This window comes from Epinephelus lanceolatus, chromosome 12 (genome assembly GCF_041903045.1).
Source record: "Epinephelus lanceolatus isolate andai-2023 chromosome 12, ASM4190304v1, whole genome shotgun sequence".
In the NCBI taxonomy this organism is placed as follows: Eukaryota; Metazoa; Chordata; class Actinopteri; order Perciformes; family Serranidae; genus Epinephelus; species Epinephelus lanceolatus.
In genome coordinates, this window is record NC_135745.1 from 8,796,227 (window position 1) to 8,813,999 (window position 17,773).

At 40.6% G+C, this 17,773-nt stretch overlaps 1 protein-coding gene across 5 annotated transcripts in view; it reads left to right on the forward strand.

Moving 5' to 3' along the window:
• astn1 (astrotactin 1) overlaps nucleotides 1-17,773 on the forward strand; it is a 591,813-nt gene that overhangs the window by 197,683 nt on the left and 376,357 nt on the right. For all 5 annotated transcript variants that reach the window (XM_033650224.2, XM_033650225.2, XM_033650227.2 and 2 more), the window contains one exon: nucleotides 3,514-3,651. In XM_033650224.2, coding sequence (XP_033506115.2) covers nucleotides 3,514-3,651 — 138 coding nt within the window. The remainder of the gene's footprint in view (nucleotides 1-3,513; nucleotides 3,652-17,773) is intronic.

The following is a 17,773-nucleotide window of genomic DNA, read 5'->3' on the forward strand; positions in this document are numbered from 1 at the left end:
TTGGTCGATCAACTTTGATCTTATCTGAATATCTCAACAGTAGGAATGCACACATTTTTAAATTATGGGCCTATACTGGTGTTTGAAATAACAATTTTGCCAACAGTCAATACCAATACCAATTTTTTTTAAATTATATATAATATACCTTGATTCCCTCTCTATTTTGTACTGCTGTGAAAACGTAAGCAAATTTGTCCTTCAAACAACTGTAATTATTCTCACCAAAAGCAACATTTTACAAGAATACATTGAACACATGATGAGAAGTTATAATTTACCTTTGTCCAACACTCATTTGTACTGAATAGAGCTTGAGCACATCACAGTGTGACTCAGAGAAACCTCCGTGAGCTGTTAGTTGCTAACTGTCAAGTCTTGCCACTACCTGCTAACAGCTAACATGTACTAGCGTTCCTCTTTCACAGATTTGTTGTTCAGAATGTATCATTATCAGGGAAACAATAGGATACGTTCCCTGAGGCATCGATAGTGAGTTTACCGCGCCCTTTTGTCTAGATGGCGTCCCAGGGAAGATCTCTGTTTGTCCCAAATGTATTTTCTATTGTCCCAAGGATGCCAGCAGCTATTAGCCATCTCGTCAAACAACATTGTGAATACAAAACCATTTTGTCAAACAGTCATTATAATCTTCTTGTACCTGCTCATTAATTTAAGCTTAGGTTTTTGGCTGCTAGTCTGGAGCCTTGTTTTTTAGCCATTTAGCCTATGCATAATTGATGTGACACACCAGAAAAACATTGGTCATTTCCAGTGCTGAATGTCATCTTATTTGAAAATGGGCCGTTGCCAGTCAACAAGGCAAATAACAACCAATACCATTTTGTAGCCAATAAATTTGTGCCTCCCTACTCCACATTGATTAGATGGATTGCCATGAAATAATGAACAGACATTGTGGATCTCCAGTAGATGAAGCATAATGACTCTGGTGATCCCCTAAGTTTACATTCAGTGCCACCAGCAGGTCAAAATTTTAACTTAGCTGGTAAATTATCACAACATCTTCTGAATGGATGGTGACAAATTTATGTAAAATGTCTTGTCAACTACGGTACAGGTTTGCCACAAAATTTAATGTAGACATCAGTGCTTTGTGAATGATTAGTAATCACTTTGTTTGTCAGGTCAAAATGACAATTTGCCCAATATTGGGCCAAAACTAATGACACTCCCATCAGCCTCGGCTGTACTTTGTGTTTTGTGCTAATTAGAGAATGTTAGCATCCTAACATGTTAAACCAAGGCAGTGAACATTATAAACATTATAGCTGCTCAACATCAGTATGATAACATTGTCACTGCAAGCATGTTAGCATGCTGATGTTAGCATTTTGCTTAAGCACTGCTGTGGCTAAGAACAGCCTCAAAGAACTGCTGTTGTGACTGCGGACTCCTGAGGGACGTCCACAAGGAAAAAGATAACTGAAACAATGACATTCTGTAGACAGGCACAGACTGCTGCTTTGGCTGTGTTGGCAGTAAATTCAGATGGTCTTTGGCTTTCATTGTTTGTATCAGTCTTACTCGGGGAAGCACAAATGATGTGATGGTCACAGATATTTATTCTAGCTGAAGTTGCTTGTTATTATTTAGGGAGGAAGAAAAGGCGTTATTGACATGTCTGTTTCTTCAAATAATTAATTTCACTTGGATGGCTGCAAGATAAAAATGCCCATTCTGTTCACAACATAGGAATTTGAATTCATGAAGTAGCCATTTCATTTATTGCATGTTAGTGAAAAGTGAACGCTATAGTCTAAAACATAAAAGAACCAAAATAAAATTAAAAATAAAAACCTATTTATTATATTTTTTTTATTTTATTTAATTCTGTTGACTCATTTATATATTTATGTTTCTACATTTACTTTGTTATGCATTTATTTCATAGCTACCTGTATTTGTTCAGATTTTTTGGGGAAATGTATGCATTTATTTATTTATTTCCGTTATGGGCGGGGTTCAGACAGTTCATAAAACCAAGTTTAGTTAAAAATACAAAAATAAAGAGAAAAGAGAGAGAGAGAGGTAGATGGAAAGTTCAGTATAGTAATGTAGAGATATATACTGAACACAAATATAAATGCAACACGTTTGTTTTTTCTCCCATTTTCCACAGGTTTAAGTTAAAGATTTAAGACTATATGCACCCAAAAGATTTATTTCTCTCAAATTTTGATTGCTAATTTCTTTAAATCCATGTCAATGAGCACTTCTCCTTTTCCAAGATAATCTATCCATCTGGCAGGTGTGGCATATTAAGACCCTTATTAAACAGAATCATTACTGCACAGGTGTGCCTTGAGATGGTCACAATAAAAGGCCACTCTAAAATGTGCAGTTTGATCACACAACACAATGCTACAGATGTCACAAGTTTTGAGGGAGCATGTTACTGGCATGCTAACTGTAGAAGTGTTTAGCAGAGCTGTTGCCTGTGAACTGAAAGTTCATTTCACTACCATAAGCTGCTTCCAGTGTCGGTTCCATTAATTTGGCAGTACATCCAACAGGCCTCACAACTGCAGACTGCATGTAGCCACACCATCTGAGACCATCTGAGACCAGCCACCTGAACAGCTGATGCAATAACTGTAAGAATTTCTACACAACCTGTCAGAAACAGTCCCAGGGAAGCTCAGTTGTGTGCTCATCATCCTCCTCTGTTGACCTCACAACAGTTTGTAGTAACCAACTTGTGCGGTTGTGAGGCTGGCTGGATGTACTGCCAAATTCACGGAAACGCCATTGGAAACAACTTGTGATCCTGAAATGAACATTCAGTTCACAAATGACAACTGTGGTGGACATTCCTGCAGTCAGCATGCCAGTAACACGCCCCCTCAAAACCTGAAACATCTATGGCATTGTGTTGGGTGGTGAAACTGCACATTTTACAGCAGCCTTTTATTGTGACCATTCCAAGGCACACCTGTGCAGTAATGATGCTGTTTCAGTCAGCATCTTAATATGCCACATCCGTCAAATTTTGATTATGATGGAAAATGAGACTTGCTCACTAACACAGATTTTAACAAAAAAAGTCTCAGGTCTTTGACTCAAACCTGTAAAAAATGGGAGCATAAAAACAAAAGTGTTGTTGCCAGTGAATATTCGGTTAGGAAATACAACATTTGCCCAATTTAATGTGACTTCCAGTATAACCACACCTTCTGTGCGTCTTCTATCTGAATACAGATCCAGAGACAGATAATTTTGTTGATTGAACAGAAACAGATAAGGATGTCTCGCTACACCTCTACACAGCACAACACATTTGATGAAACTTTCCAATCCTGCTTTAGATGGTCTTTGTTTTTTGGGTTTTTTTTTTGTTAACAGATTTTGAGTGTCGTGACACAGTCGTTCTCTGTTTCCTCTGCTGTTGTCACTCGCATTCCAGTAACTGGACCTTGTTTCTTTGCTGTTCTTTTAAAAAGCCAAACCTGTACCCTAACTCTTTTAATCCACCTCTCTTGTTTTCTGCAGATTCACGTACACTTTAGGAGAAGGAATGTGGCTGCCGTTAAGTAAAAGCTTTGTCATCCCCCCCGCCGAGCTCGCCATCAACCCCTCAGCCAAGTGCAAGACGGACATGACAGTCATGGAGGACGCGGTGGACGTACGGTGAGATGACGTTTACTGGTACCACTTTCCACTAAACACTGCTTCTTTCTTGAGGTGACATTTCAGAGACATGATGATAGAAGCTGCCACTAAAGAAATAAAAGGTCCATAAGGCTGTGAAGTAAAGCAGAGTTTTGCGGGCCGCTGCACCGAACTGAGCACTGCTAGAGCTTTGCATTGCTGCGCTGAAATATTACCAGGTGCCTCTGACCACTTTATATTTTATTGTGCCTGATGAAGCCTCACAACACAAAAAAGTACATATTGGCTTTTTGATAAGTATTTCTCCTGACCATGTTTTTAATTCGTCATCCTCCAGAATGTAACTTCATCTCACTGATTTGTCTCCTCACTTAATCAGCGTTTGTTTTTATTTACTATTGTTGCAGTGAATCTTAAGCATCCCTGTGGGGTTGATGCAGAGGTCTTAGTGGTCATGATTCAGAGGGTAATAAAAATCTAACATCTAACACAAAATCAATTATGAAGACGCAGATAAACCAGAGTAAAAAAAAAAAAAAAAAAAATGAGAAGAAAGAATTACTTAGCAATTCAAAGCCATAAAAAGCGTTTCGATTGTTAAATGGTTCATAACTCTGCTCTGTGTGCAATGACTGTGTTTGTGTCTAGGCTGCAGAGCGAGCCATAAGGGAGCCAAAACAATGCTGCAGTATTAAACTGGACTCAGCTGACAGCAGTGACACAATAGAATTACTTAGCCATGTAGCTTTGCTAGAAGAGGGGCGGGGCTTAAGGATGGGGATCTTAATAACAAGACAGCCTTGTTATGAAAGGGGGATGGAATTTTTCTTTTTTTGTCACTCCCTAGCCCTTTGTCTTGCTATACTGTCAGGTCAAATGTTTCCTCTACGAATGCTTTGTCTATGACTGGGTAATTTAAAAAACTAATAACTGGATGTCCATGAAATGTATGAGAAAGTAAATGGAATTAGCTCTAAAGAAAAAGCTTGTTTTTCTGGTTTACAACTCAAGTGAAACGCGATCCCTTTAACTCTCTCATCCTGTTTATTTTTATTTAGACCTTCTTCCTCTTGTCTTACATTGTGGCCACTGCTCTATAATTGTCCATGTTTCCAGAAAGGCTGCAGTGTGATTTTCTGTTGCATCCTGGATGGTTTTGGTAATCCACTGTTTTGGTTTTGGAATGATTTAACTGTAGTTTTGGGTACAGTCACCTCTGTTATTTTACACATTAAATCCACCACAGACTCAGTGAGTTCAGTGTTTCCATTGGTGACACTGACAGTGGTCGAACATGCTCTGGATTCTGATTCATTCCATCTCTCACTTTACTGGCAGCATATGTCGGGAGTTTGGTCACATATCTTGACCTCAACAAGATGGCCTCATGGTCATTTCCCTAGAACTCTGTGCCTCTGAACAGCGCATAGCAATTGTATCCCCTTGTGGCGCAGGAGCAGGACAGCACCTCACATTCCAACTGTTACACCAATCTTTATTCACCATAAAGCAAATAATTCCTTCCCTTCTCTCATCAGAATCCTCTGCTCTGTCAGATTGGTATAGAAAAAGAGTCACCTGGTTGAATGACGCTATCCAGGATTTAGCCAAGTTTCTGTGAAACAAAGGATATTACACTTACTGATATCCTGTAGAAAACTGAGGTGGCACGGAGGTCTTCCACTTTGTTATTCAACATCTGTACAATGGCTGGCACGATGCTAGTTCAGCTGGTGCTCTTTCATCTTCATCTTTTCCTCAGTTTTTACTGATGTTAACATTTGAGTACCTCGACCTGGCAAGGAAGCAGAGTCAGCAGGAGTAGAGTTTACCGACTGGTGAGTTGAAATAATGTACAGAAAAGTGACTCGCAGCCACACGCCAGGTGGCGCCTTGAACCATCCTCGCCTACGTCACTGTCTGCTACCATGACTCTACACTCGTTTGCTTTGCCCCAACACAGACCTATTAAGCAGGTTTTGACCATGCACTGTGTTAACACTGGAAAAGTAGGCATACTAAATAACAATTGATGTCCGAGTGTGTTCTTGATGACACAATTTTCCCAAAATGCATTTTTAAAAGAAAATAGGGAAACTGCTGACATCTGTTGGCTGTCTATTTTAATTAGCAGTAACATTCTTAAGTCACACTGCCACTGCCACTGACAATTGTCATTTCTTGTGTGTAAATGGTTATTTATGTTAATTTATTGTACAGTACAATAACTAAAACAAGCAGTATACTAGATTAATATTCATATAAACACAAGAAGTTTGTGCTCTAGAGAAAGGATCAACACTCAGTGAATAACCTAAGCCCTATGATAAGCAAATATGGCAAGGCTTAACTATACAAACCAGTGAGCAGTGATAACTAGCATGTCTTTGGGGTCATCGGGTGGGAACCTTCTTTCACCAGTGTTTCGTCTAGTTGGTCCCACAACACCTCCAGGAGGCTAGACAGTGATCTCTAGCGTCCCAGAGACACTCCCCTAATGCCAGGGCTCACTGCTCCCCTCCCTGCACCAACCCAATAACCTCCTTTACCTTACTTACACATGGCTTTCTCAGCCCAAACAGCACTGCCACCTTCAACCACACCCAGGCTCCGTACATGCGAGCTCCAGGTAGAAACAGGGCTGATACTACCTTTCCTAGCACATTCACCATACTCTATTTCACATGCTACATAGCATAACTACAGTATAATAGAGATGTTACGCTCGAGCCAGTTTGCTTGACACAGTGTCGATCTATTGAAGCGCAAGTGTTCCGAGGCAGTGTTTCGATCCCTGCTTTGGCACGCCCACAATCACGTGACTACTGGGAGCGAGGCCTCGTTACAGGCAGTCCCAATGGTCTTTCACTTAGATGCAGTTCTGACACACAGCCAGCAGATGTCACTCTTCTGACTGTATGAAATGCTTCGAAGCAGTGTGTCATTCTTGAAGCAGGTGTGTCAAAGTGGTTCAATGCTTCATGAAGCTTCGATTTCACCATCACTACAATATAAGCTAAAGTTAAAGGAGCTAAATAAACTTACAGGATCAGCAAACACACTCACCTTGCCGCATGGCCTCAAACAAAATGGATTCAAATAGGCCACTCCCACACTTAAATACTTCCTCTTCCTGGATTTCCTCCTGAGAGGAAGTGGATCTCTCCACCTGATCTCAAGGAGTTATGTGCCCTGCTTAGTAGTTCTCCCTGCTGGCCCCCAACTGACATTATTTCTTCTCTTATAGATCCACTGGCTACATTTAATTGCTTCATCTGACATTTCCCTCACTGTCTTCCTCAAATTCTGTCCCCGCACTCCGAGTTCCCCCAGGAGCGAGACAGCTGATCTTGCTATGAATCCCCTACACCCCACTTCCACTGGACAAATCCTATACAATATACAATATGTTAGGGCTGGCACAATATCAGATTTTTATCTCACAATTATAATGGCCAAAAAAGTTCACAATAACAATATTACCGTGATGTTTAAAGAACATAAAAAAAAGATAACAGCTTTAGGCAAACTTATCTTTACTCTGTCTATTGTGTGTTTTGTCTCTATTATGGGAAATGAAATAAAATCAAAATACGAGTCGGGAGGGGAAGAGAGTCTGTAGCTATAACTGAACAAAGTCCAACAAACAGAGCAGGCAACCAGATGCTGTGGGGGAGAAAGACAATGCGATAAGGTAAAGAACAGACAATATTTAATAGGTGCTGGATAATTAACACAATATTATTAACATGATTTCAACTTTTCATCTTGAAATATCACAGTTATTGTCAATTCCAGTGCATCACAACACCCCCAGACTGTATAAAGTGGACTTCTCTCTGACATACATTGTTTTCTTACTGTCCAGCCACCAATTATTTGTTGACTTCCATAACACCACCATGGTGCCCACCTTGTGACATTTTTTCATCCTCTTGAGGGTCGCGGGGGGGCTGGAGCCTATCCCAGCTGACATCGGGCGAGAGGCAGGGCACACCCTGGACAGGTCGCCAGACTATCGCAGGGCTGACACATAGAGACAAACAACCATTCACGCTCACATTCACACCTACGGACAATTTAGAGTTATCAGTTAACCTAATCCCCAATCTGCACGTCTTTGGACTGTGGGAGGAAGCCGGAGTGCCCGGAGAGAACCCACGCTGACACGGGGAGAACGGGCAGAGGGGCTCCCACACCCCGGATCGAACCAGGAACCCTCTTGCTGTGAGGCGACAGTGCTAACCACCACACCACCGTGCCGCCCATATTTAATTTTTTGAATAATATTTAATAATATAAGAAATATTATATTCTAGAAATAATTACTGTCACAAATGTATTTTTTTCTTTTTCAGAGAATTAGCTAATTTTTCACAGTTTTTTCAGATGCATATCATAGCTGCCTACATTAATGATAGGGCAGAAAAACAGTAAAGATTTAGTTTACTGTTTTTTTGTTTGTTTGTTTGTTTGTTTTGTTTTGTTTTTTTTGGTATATTGATTTCAAATCTACCCCAAACACTTAAGCAACAGTTTATAACAATTAGTTTTTAATTTCTTGAAATTAAGGAAAAGAAACAAAGTAAATCTGAACCACTGATATGAAAGCTTAAACCCAGCAGTTCAGAGCTGAACATTATCTTATAAAACTAACTGTATATGATTCCAGTACACCTTGTGTAAAGATAACAGCATCCTGGCCTTCCTTATTGTCCCTCTGTATGTCCCATCTGTTACTACGCAGGCTGTTACCCACTCATAACCTTGCAACGGACAAACCTACACACTTTGAACCTATTTTACCCAGTGGTCAACAGCATTATGAATCACCAAGAGCATTAGTGTGACTGCATGTGGTTTGACAGTATTATGTTGTAGCGTAAAGTCTGTGTGAACAGGATTAGTTTGGGAGAAGAGGTATGTTAATGTAATTAACAGTGGGATTTGTCTTTTAGTGTATGCTGGAACATGCCCTGTCAACAAGTTAGTGTGCACAACCGTGTCAGATCCTGCCCTAATTTGCCGATGGTTATTTGCCCTGTGAAAATTATGTCAGGTAAAATTAGTCTCGCTCAAATGAATATCCCCATCATTTTTTCTCATTAGCATGTAGGCACTCAAGGAGTTTTTTTCTTTCCCTGCCAGTGGCTAATTTCAAGCCCTCGGATGAGTGAGATATGAAGTAGTCCTACAGCAAGAATGCTATGAAATAAAACTGATTAGAAGAACAGGATTTAATGCGACTGTCAGTGCTTAACGCCTCCAGAAATATGTGCACTATGTTTTTCAAGCTCATTATCAAAAGGACTGTGCAAGGTTTCTTAGAGCTGACCTTTGAAGAGACAATTCACCAGTTGTAACACTGAGATTATATTTCATTATATCTGCATATGAGTTAACAGTGACAACTGTGGTCATCATAACTAGTGATAAAACAAAAAGCATTTTTTCCACTAACACAATGTACTGAGCATGTAATGTTATTTGACTTTGATTAGAGCATTACATATATTTTTCCTCTGAACTGAACATTGAACATTACAGTTTTCACAGTATTACATGCATTTAAACGGTTACTTTCAAACCCAGCTGAGACCAAATATTCTTGACAAGACAAAGTCTTTTTAGAACATTGCTAAAAAAAGTTGCAGTGGTGTGACCTAACTGGTTTCAGCTCAACTCAGCTTGCTTTGTCACCAGTGGCTGGTTTTAGAACATAAGGCACGTCACCTGTTTGAAAAGCCAATCAGCTTGTATCAAAGTCTACTGGCCAAGTCAGTAACAAACTTTCAGCAGACAGTGTGCTTACTTGCCCTCCATCCCCGCCGACAATGAATGACATAAGATAAATACATTCCAATGACTCTTTTTAAAAGTGTGTTTGAGATGAAGGTCTCTTCCGAACTGTAAAGTGGAGGCGATTTGAAAGGCTGACTATGAAGTAAAAGTGAAAACTGAAGCTTAGCTGAAGGATGAGACTGAGCTTGAATACCATTCAGGAAAGGGCAAAATTTAATTGAATTAATTTGTCTCCTACATAGATTGATTAATTTTCAGACATGATTTTTTAAATAGTGTTAGAGCCATTTCCCTTTTCTCATGTTGAACTGAGATGAATATGGAAATGTCTGGTTATTCATCAAATATTATCTGAATGTATATAGTATCAAAACATGAACAAGAATAGGCTACATAATCAGAGGAGTGTGTGTGTGTGTGTGTGTGTGTGTGTGATTAAAACTGCAGGTTAAAACCACTTCTCAGAACAGGGTGAAAGTGGAGAAATTAATTTATTTACCCTGTGACTCATAGCCATAGGTAATATGCTGACATCAAATTACCAACATAGTAATTTTCCCAATGTATAATTAGTATAAACAACTGCAGATAGGAAGATCTGGGTTTGGTGGATTATCTGCGAATGGCTTTTAAATGAGTAAAAGGACAATGGGAAGGTAACATTTATTTTTATCTTAACATATTTTTTCATTTTGACATATTGATCCCACGACAAAACCAAAAAAAAATAAAAGTCACTAGAGTGTAGGGCATTGGTTCCCATTACTGAAAGTAATCAGTGTTTGTTTCTAAAAAGTAGTCCAAAAAATTAAACATTAATATATATTTTATAGATTTCTCTTTTTTCTCTGTTACTTCTCCCATCATCTTGTGACCATAGACTGTATAATATAATAGATGAGACTACAGTGATGTTACTCATTGGTTTGTGGACTCCTGTGTTGAAGCCTCGGGTTCCGCATTTCAGCTGTCACCATCTTGTTTCTCTGAAGCCAGAAGTGACCATATTTTGACAAAATGGTGGAGCTGTGGAGGAGTGAGGAGCGGATCCAATTCATAGACAGCCCATTTCTTAAGCAGCATGCTGCTAAATATGTGTTGTGACTAAATTGCTTGTGACCCCTGAATTTGTTTTAGGATCATGTGTAGGGATTAGGAAACACTGGGGAAAGACAATAATTATATTATTTGTTTATTAAAAAAACAAACAAACATTTTCCACACATATGTCTGAAATACACAAATACACAGGACTGTCCTCCAAAATATAAGCACAGGTTGTTTTTACAAGCAGTAATTATGACCCATATTTATGTTTTTGGTCACGTGGCGACCTCTAGTGGCGGTAGCAGTAATTATGGGAGTAAAGGCCCTGACACACCAAGCCGACGGTTGGCTGTCGGTCAAAGTTGGGCTGTTGGTGAGCGTCTGTTGCCCTAGTTTTTGCGGTGTGTCCTGCACCATCGGCACTTCGGCGTTGGCAGTTTTTCGGCTGATTGAGCATGTTGAATCGGAGGCGGAGCTTGTCGGTGAGAGAGATCACTCTGATTGGCTGTTCAGGTTTTATTTCCTCGCCCCTGTAGCGAGAGAATCTGCTTGTAGATTCTCTCGCTACAGGGAGAGAGAGAATCTGCTTGTAGTGAAACCGGGGCTTACCGGTGCTTCCTCCTCAGGCTCCACTTCACTCAGCTGCCCGACAGACCCGCTGCTTCTTCACACTTGAACCTGAATAACAAACCGGGGCTAGCTGTGAGGCTAGCGGAGTGTTAGCCGCAGCATGACCAGAGGGAAGCACAGCCAGTTAGCCTCCACTAGCTTCCCAGCTAGCCCCGGCTCTCCGTTTGGATCCAACCAGAGCACCGAGCCCCGGTTTGTTATTCAGGTTAAAGTGGGAAGAAGCAGCAGGTTTGTCGGGCACCTGAGTGAAGTGGAGCCTGCGGAGGAAACACCGGGACTGTCTGGATATAATAGTCCGTGGAGGTGCTGCGGTGCTCGGAAGCACAGATAGGAAACCCCTCTTTGTAGTGTGTTCAAATGCAACTGACACAGGGCGACGTGAGGTGACGTGAGGTGACGTAGACGAAGCAACAGTTGGCTTTCGTCGCCACTAGTTCTTTGATGTCGGTTTGCTGTGTCTGCACCTTTAAGGACGAAGTTAGCAACGTAGTGTAAAGAGTGACAAAGTCCACTTAGGATGGGAGGGAGAAGCAGTGGATGGGCCAAGTATTTAGTTATATGAACCCAAGCAAGTTGAATATCAAAGCCATGCACACATATGTAGTATAAAGAAAATTCTCATGGAAGACATTTAATAAGCACAATATTAGCATAAAGTTGTGCTGTTAGATACTTGCCCAAAATATGTCTCTACCAGAACAACTGTCGTGGCATTTTCCTTATTATACTAAATATAGCCTTTGGGCACAAGTGAACTAAAATGTGATAATAGAACAACTCCAGTAATTTAAGTGTCATTAAAAAATTTGTAAATCTTGTCCCTGTCTTTTTTCAAAATCACTTTGATGTAAGGATTCATACAGTCATAGATACAGTGAGGAGAGATGTACAGGAAACTTTCTTTTTGTATTTCCCACCTCTTAACTTGAATATCTGACAAACATTGCTCTTGGAGATGATGCAGTATTTTTTGAAATATTTGAATCCTGTTTGGTTTCTCCTGCTGAAGTTCCCTTTGTTTCATACTGCATTACTGTAAATTAATTCCGCTTTGGGCATGGTTTTGCAATTTTCTACCCCCCTACTCTGTGTTTACACATTCCAATTCCCCCTTCTTTTTTAACATTTCATTTTCATTTGGCAGCTTTCTTCAAGACGTTGTGTAAATAACTCATTTCGCTCTGATCTGGGATCTGATGAACGCTCTCTTCAGCTTTCCCCCGGGGCGGCAAGGAAACACTGCTAACACATCTCGAAGCTGTTGATTTACTCTGCTTTTGAGCTGCGTTGCCCCATGTTTGATGATCATTTGTCACTCTGTCTTGCTTCCTGGCAGATGGATAAATAGAGATGATCCCTGATCTTCCGTCCCTTGATTTGCTGGCTTCACGGCAGTCATGACTGAAGAATCAGCCTTGGTTCTTGTTTTCGTAATGTGTTTATTAGAGCTCTTGTAGCATTGCCTTGAGGTTGTATACAGAAGATGATCTCTGTGGATATAAACATGTTTATTATATGTGCTTTTCTTATATTTCAAGTTGTGAGGCGAAACAAGGCACTAATTGAAAACTCAATATTCCATTTCTATTATATGCGTTATATGAAAGCTAATTGAGTGGATATTATAGGAAAGAAATATTACTGAACTTCAAACACGTCAAAGCAGTAATCTTTAGAAATACCTTTAAATTAAAATCTTTTTTTCCCCTGTTCCTTGTTGATGTTAATTTCCACTTTTCACTCTGAACGAAATCACTAACTAATGCAAGTAAATTGCAGGGTATAACTTGCCATTTGAACCTTTGGTGGTACTTTTCAGTGGCAAATGGGTTGAATGAATGGTTCTTGTTTTGGCGAACATGTACCTCTAGCCCTCCCATTGTTAAGCTGCCCATTTTAATGGTGCCGATAATTGAAGCTTACATTTATTGCCTCTTTTAGCTGCATACAGCTGTCTCAGACAAAATGTTAAATATATTGCAGGTAGTGCTTATTGCACAATCATGCCCTATATAGGTTGTCAAAATGATATGTTTACTTATTTACTTTCTATTAGGGCTGGGCGGTATGACCTAAAATTCATATCACGGTATAAATCGAATCCCTTCACGGTAACGGTATATATCGCGGTATAAATTTAAGTGTAGAAGTTATAATAGAAGTGTTTCTGAATGGGTTTTGTAGTCCCTTAGCAAAGCTAAATTGATAAAAAAAAACAACAAAAGCAAAGATATAATGTATTTTTTAGAGCATTTATTGTGCAGAATGCAGATCTCAAAACTCAAAATTAAAACCCAGTACTCTATGGTGCAAAATGTCCCCTGGGATCTATATCAAAAGGTAATTTCCTTCTTTTAGCAAAATCCTAAATGACTGAGTTGTGTTTTTTCCACCTGGACCTTTATGCTCTGCCATTTCTCCTCTAATCATCACGCTGTAACCTGTGACAGGCTGTTATGATACCACAACTATCACACATTCACATATGGAGTTTTTTGTGGAGCCCCTAGCGTCACATAGGTTTACATTACCAAAGGTTTATGACAAACTTTCTTGCCGAAAACCAACTCCCGTGTGCGCACGGCGAGAGAGGAGAGGGAGAGACGCTGTGCTGCTGCCAGAGGAGACACTGAATGAGTTCCCTCTGAGCGGTAAGTCGCTAAAAGAGTCTGAGAAGTCCGGGGCTGTTCATAAAACATTAACTCACTCACTCACAAGTTCTCCAGCAACACATGTTGCACGTGCTACGCTAAATCACGGACGTGAACCAGCTTCTCTTGCTCCGCTGTCTCTGTGCTCGCAGCCATTTTCACACTGAGGCAGGTGCGATGACGTCATCGACGATAGGACGGTAGAGCGCAAATCTCTACCGTGGGCCAAATTTATATCATTTCTACCGTCTACCGCATATACCCTGCAGCCCTACTTTCTATTTTAAATCAAATGTTCTTGTAACATTATAAACGTTTTCTCCTGCTGAAACTACTTTTCCAATTAGCAGATGGAATTCATTACTTTCAAGGCTGCACAACTGCATTTCACCAGTTTGGATACATGTTTACTGACATTTCTCTTAGAGCATTTTTAACTTTTGTTAAAAATGTTAAATATAAATAGCTCATTCTAATAATTTGATGCGGCGATTGGGCACACATACTGCAGCATCAGTTAGGTCAGATTAACATTTTAATTAGATAAGTACATGTGGACGCAGTGCCACAGCTGATTATTGGTTCGTTTTTAGTGGGTTTAAATCAGGAAGTTCCCTTATAAACTGTTTCTCAAGGACAATTAGTATTCATGACTAAATAAACGAACTCAAAGGAGAGGAAAAAAAAAAGAACATCTCTAGGTATTATTCATCAAAAGTTCGACACTCAAAAACTCAGTTAAAGAGAGAGTTTGGATAATTTCAAGTGTGGTTGTATGAGGTACTTGTCCATAGTCAGTGTATCACATACAGTAGATGGTGGTCGGCATGCCCCTAGTTTGGAGAAACAGCAGGAGATATGATATGAAAGCTTAGCAACATACTGCTGTTGTTGGTGGCAGCAGCAAAACATATTTTAGCCACCAAAAAAGTTAGCCACCATGAATATCAGTATCAGTTTACGTGCAGGCAGGCTATATTTAGAATATTTTCACTGCTAAACCTTGCTGTCAGACAGCCCATTCCAACTGGGAAGCTGTTGAAACCTTTAGTTCCCCATCTACGCTTTCATTAAAACCACCAGCCTCCATTGAGGAAAACAGTAATTTTGACCTACTGATAGGGATGTCCCGATCCAGCTTTTTCACTTCCGATCCGATACCGATATTTCAGCCTTGAGTTTTGACCGATACCGATCTGATCCAAGCGCGTATTATATATATTCACTTATTTTGTTGTCAGTCATGTTAGAAAAGGTTTGATCAAGCGATATTACTCTAACAAGAACAACTTAATCAGGTTAGTTAGAATGATCCACAACAGTTGGTATGAGAAACTGACCTGTTTATTGTTAACAAGGTTAAATAAACAAACTTTAAACTTGAACATTAACATTAAATAAAAAATATAGCTGGTTTGCTTTGGCTGCTTTGGCCCCTTAATAAATAGAAAATAAATCAACACAAGAAATCTTTAAAATGTCTAACATTGAAATTAAAATAGCAGCAAGACTCCACACACTTGTGCTTTGGCCCCCTAATAAATAAAAAAAGATTAACACCACAAGACATTGTTGGCATTTAACAAACAATGCAGCCTTTCCTTTTCAGTTATTTTAGCAGTGTCAGTGCCAGCCTGGTGCTGCTGTTTCCTGGGACCAACAGAGGGGACAAAAAACCACACACAATATTGTACAACTGTTTAAACAAGCAATAGTCCATCCATGGCTCCAATTTCACTAATTGTGCCCAAAACAATGCCATCAGTGCTCTTTACTTAAACAGTAAGAGTGTAAACCAAATAAAAATATCACTCTCAAAAAACCAGAGCAGAAAATAAATAGTCAGTTAACTAAGTTGACCGCTACTCTTCTTACCCTCTGTGTGTCTGCCCTCTGCATGGTGGCCTGGTGGATTGATAGTAAGTGCTGGAGCGGATCACTGGAATGGACTGCTTGAATCGCGGAGCGTTGAGCTGGCCGGAAAACCTGGATCGGACTCCATGAAAAACTGGATCGGAGTTCTTGGATCGGCATTTTTCCATGCAGTCTGATCTGATGCCGATGCATGTTTTTTGCTAATATTGGCAGCCGATACCGATCCGAATATTGGATCAGGACATCCCTACTCACTGAACACACAAGCTGCTGGTCTACCACTGCCTTGATCAGTTAGTCAGTTTGTGTTGAGCCGAACTCACCCTTAAAAATGTCAAAGATGCTTAAAAACACGAAATTGCTGATCTAGGGAGCTGTAAACTATCAGCTTTTGTGTTCAACGATGTTAAATCACTGTTTTTCTCAATGGAGTCTGGTTCTGAAGAGGGTAATGTAACCGCCTCAGTTTACCATTTTAAATTGATGTTTGACATTACATTATAAAGCTGTGAGAATATTCTAAATATAGCGTACACTTAAACTAGTATTTTTCTATAGGTCTGACTTCTTTAGATGACTAAAATACATTTTGCTGTTGCTCCCGTCCACAACAGTACATTGCTTAGCTTCCATGCCGAACTCCAGGCTACTTCTCCAAACTAGGGCCATGCTGACTGCCATCTATAGTATGTAATACACTGACTACAGATAAGTACCTCATACAGTATAATGCCACCTCAAAAGATCTAAACTATCCCTGTACAGTGTTTCCCATTAATTAACGAAACTATGGCGGCCCGCCATAGTTTAATTTGACCCGCCATAGTTTCTAAATAAAAGATTTAGGCTGCCGAAAGTATTGACTTCTCATGATATAAATAATATCTCGAACGCCGTAGCGTTTTGTGCCGATGTGCTCAGGCTGTCAGATCCAGCGCTCGACAGTGGGAGCGTTTCACTCGACTAAAAATACGTGTGTGCGAACTGTAAAAAATATTTAGGGGCACATGTGCGCATAAAAAAAATCAGCCGAAGCAGCCTATATTTTTGTCAATAAAAAAATATGATAATCTAACCGCAAATGTTGGAGGAACTCCAGCCACCTTCCCTCTTCCCCGTGTGGCACGGTTATGGGCGGTTTTCCAAGCCACTGTCGGCACAATGAATATAAGTCCCACTGTCGGCTGGGTGGAAATAAGTCAAAGGGCTCTAGTTTCCCGGCGCAGCGCAGGGTGGCGAACCCCACGCAGAGCTAGTTTCGAGCAGCGCAACCCGAGGCGCGCTCAGTTTGGTAGTTTGGCAGACCGAGGTGCGCTGAGATGGGTGTGGTGGCGCAGCAGGGGGACGTGTCGATAGATCCAGCTAGGCGCAGTGACAGTTTCGTGCCAAAAGGCTTCGCCAAAGGTGCGCTAAAAGCTCGCCATCTGAAACCAGGTCTACTGTCAGCGCAGGGGGAGCGCAGCCGGTGTAAGCCGAAGTTTGACTGACCGGCGGACAGTGCGCACACGTCACCAAAACCTCACAGGCAGGTTTCCAGAATATCAGGCACATTAACGATGCAATAAATACCCAAAAAAACACTATTCAATGCAACTATCTGCAATCAGCACATAAATGTATCTCTATATCGACTGTCCCGTCACATCTGATGTCAGATCAAAGGGGATTGGCACCGTTTGGCACGCGTAATGGAAACCCAACCTGATTTGATTAAACAGCTGCAAACTAATGAGTTCACATCCCTCTCAGCCAACCACAAACAGCCACAGCATCAGATAGGGAGTATATATTCAGCATCTGTCATCTTAGAAAAGTCAAAAGAAAAGAAACAGAGTGAGACTGCGAGAGAGAAAGAGAGAGAGCGCACGCGCACGAGAGAAACGCAACATTGATTTACAATTGTGGTGACCTCCTCCCAGGCTATCTTTGCATCATCAGCCCATGGAGGTCTGCTCGCAGTTCCGTATATTCGGACACTGCGAGCTTGGACCTCCCGGACCAAAACATCAGTTTCCACCTGGGAGAAGTTTGGCTGTCTGACGCTGCTGCTCTCTTCTGCCATGGCGAATTGAGTAAACTCTCATTACGCCTTCGCGCGGCGCATTTAAGGGCGAGGAGAGGGGCTCATTTGATTG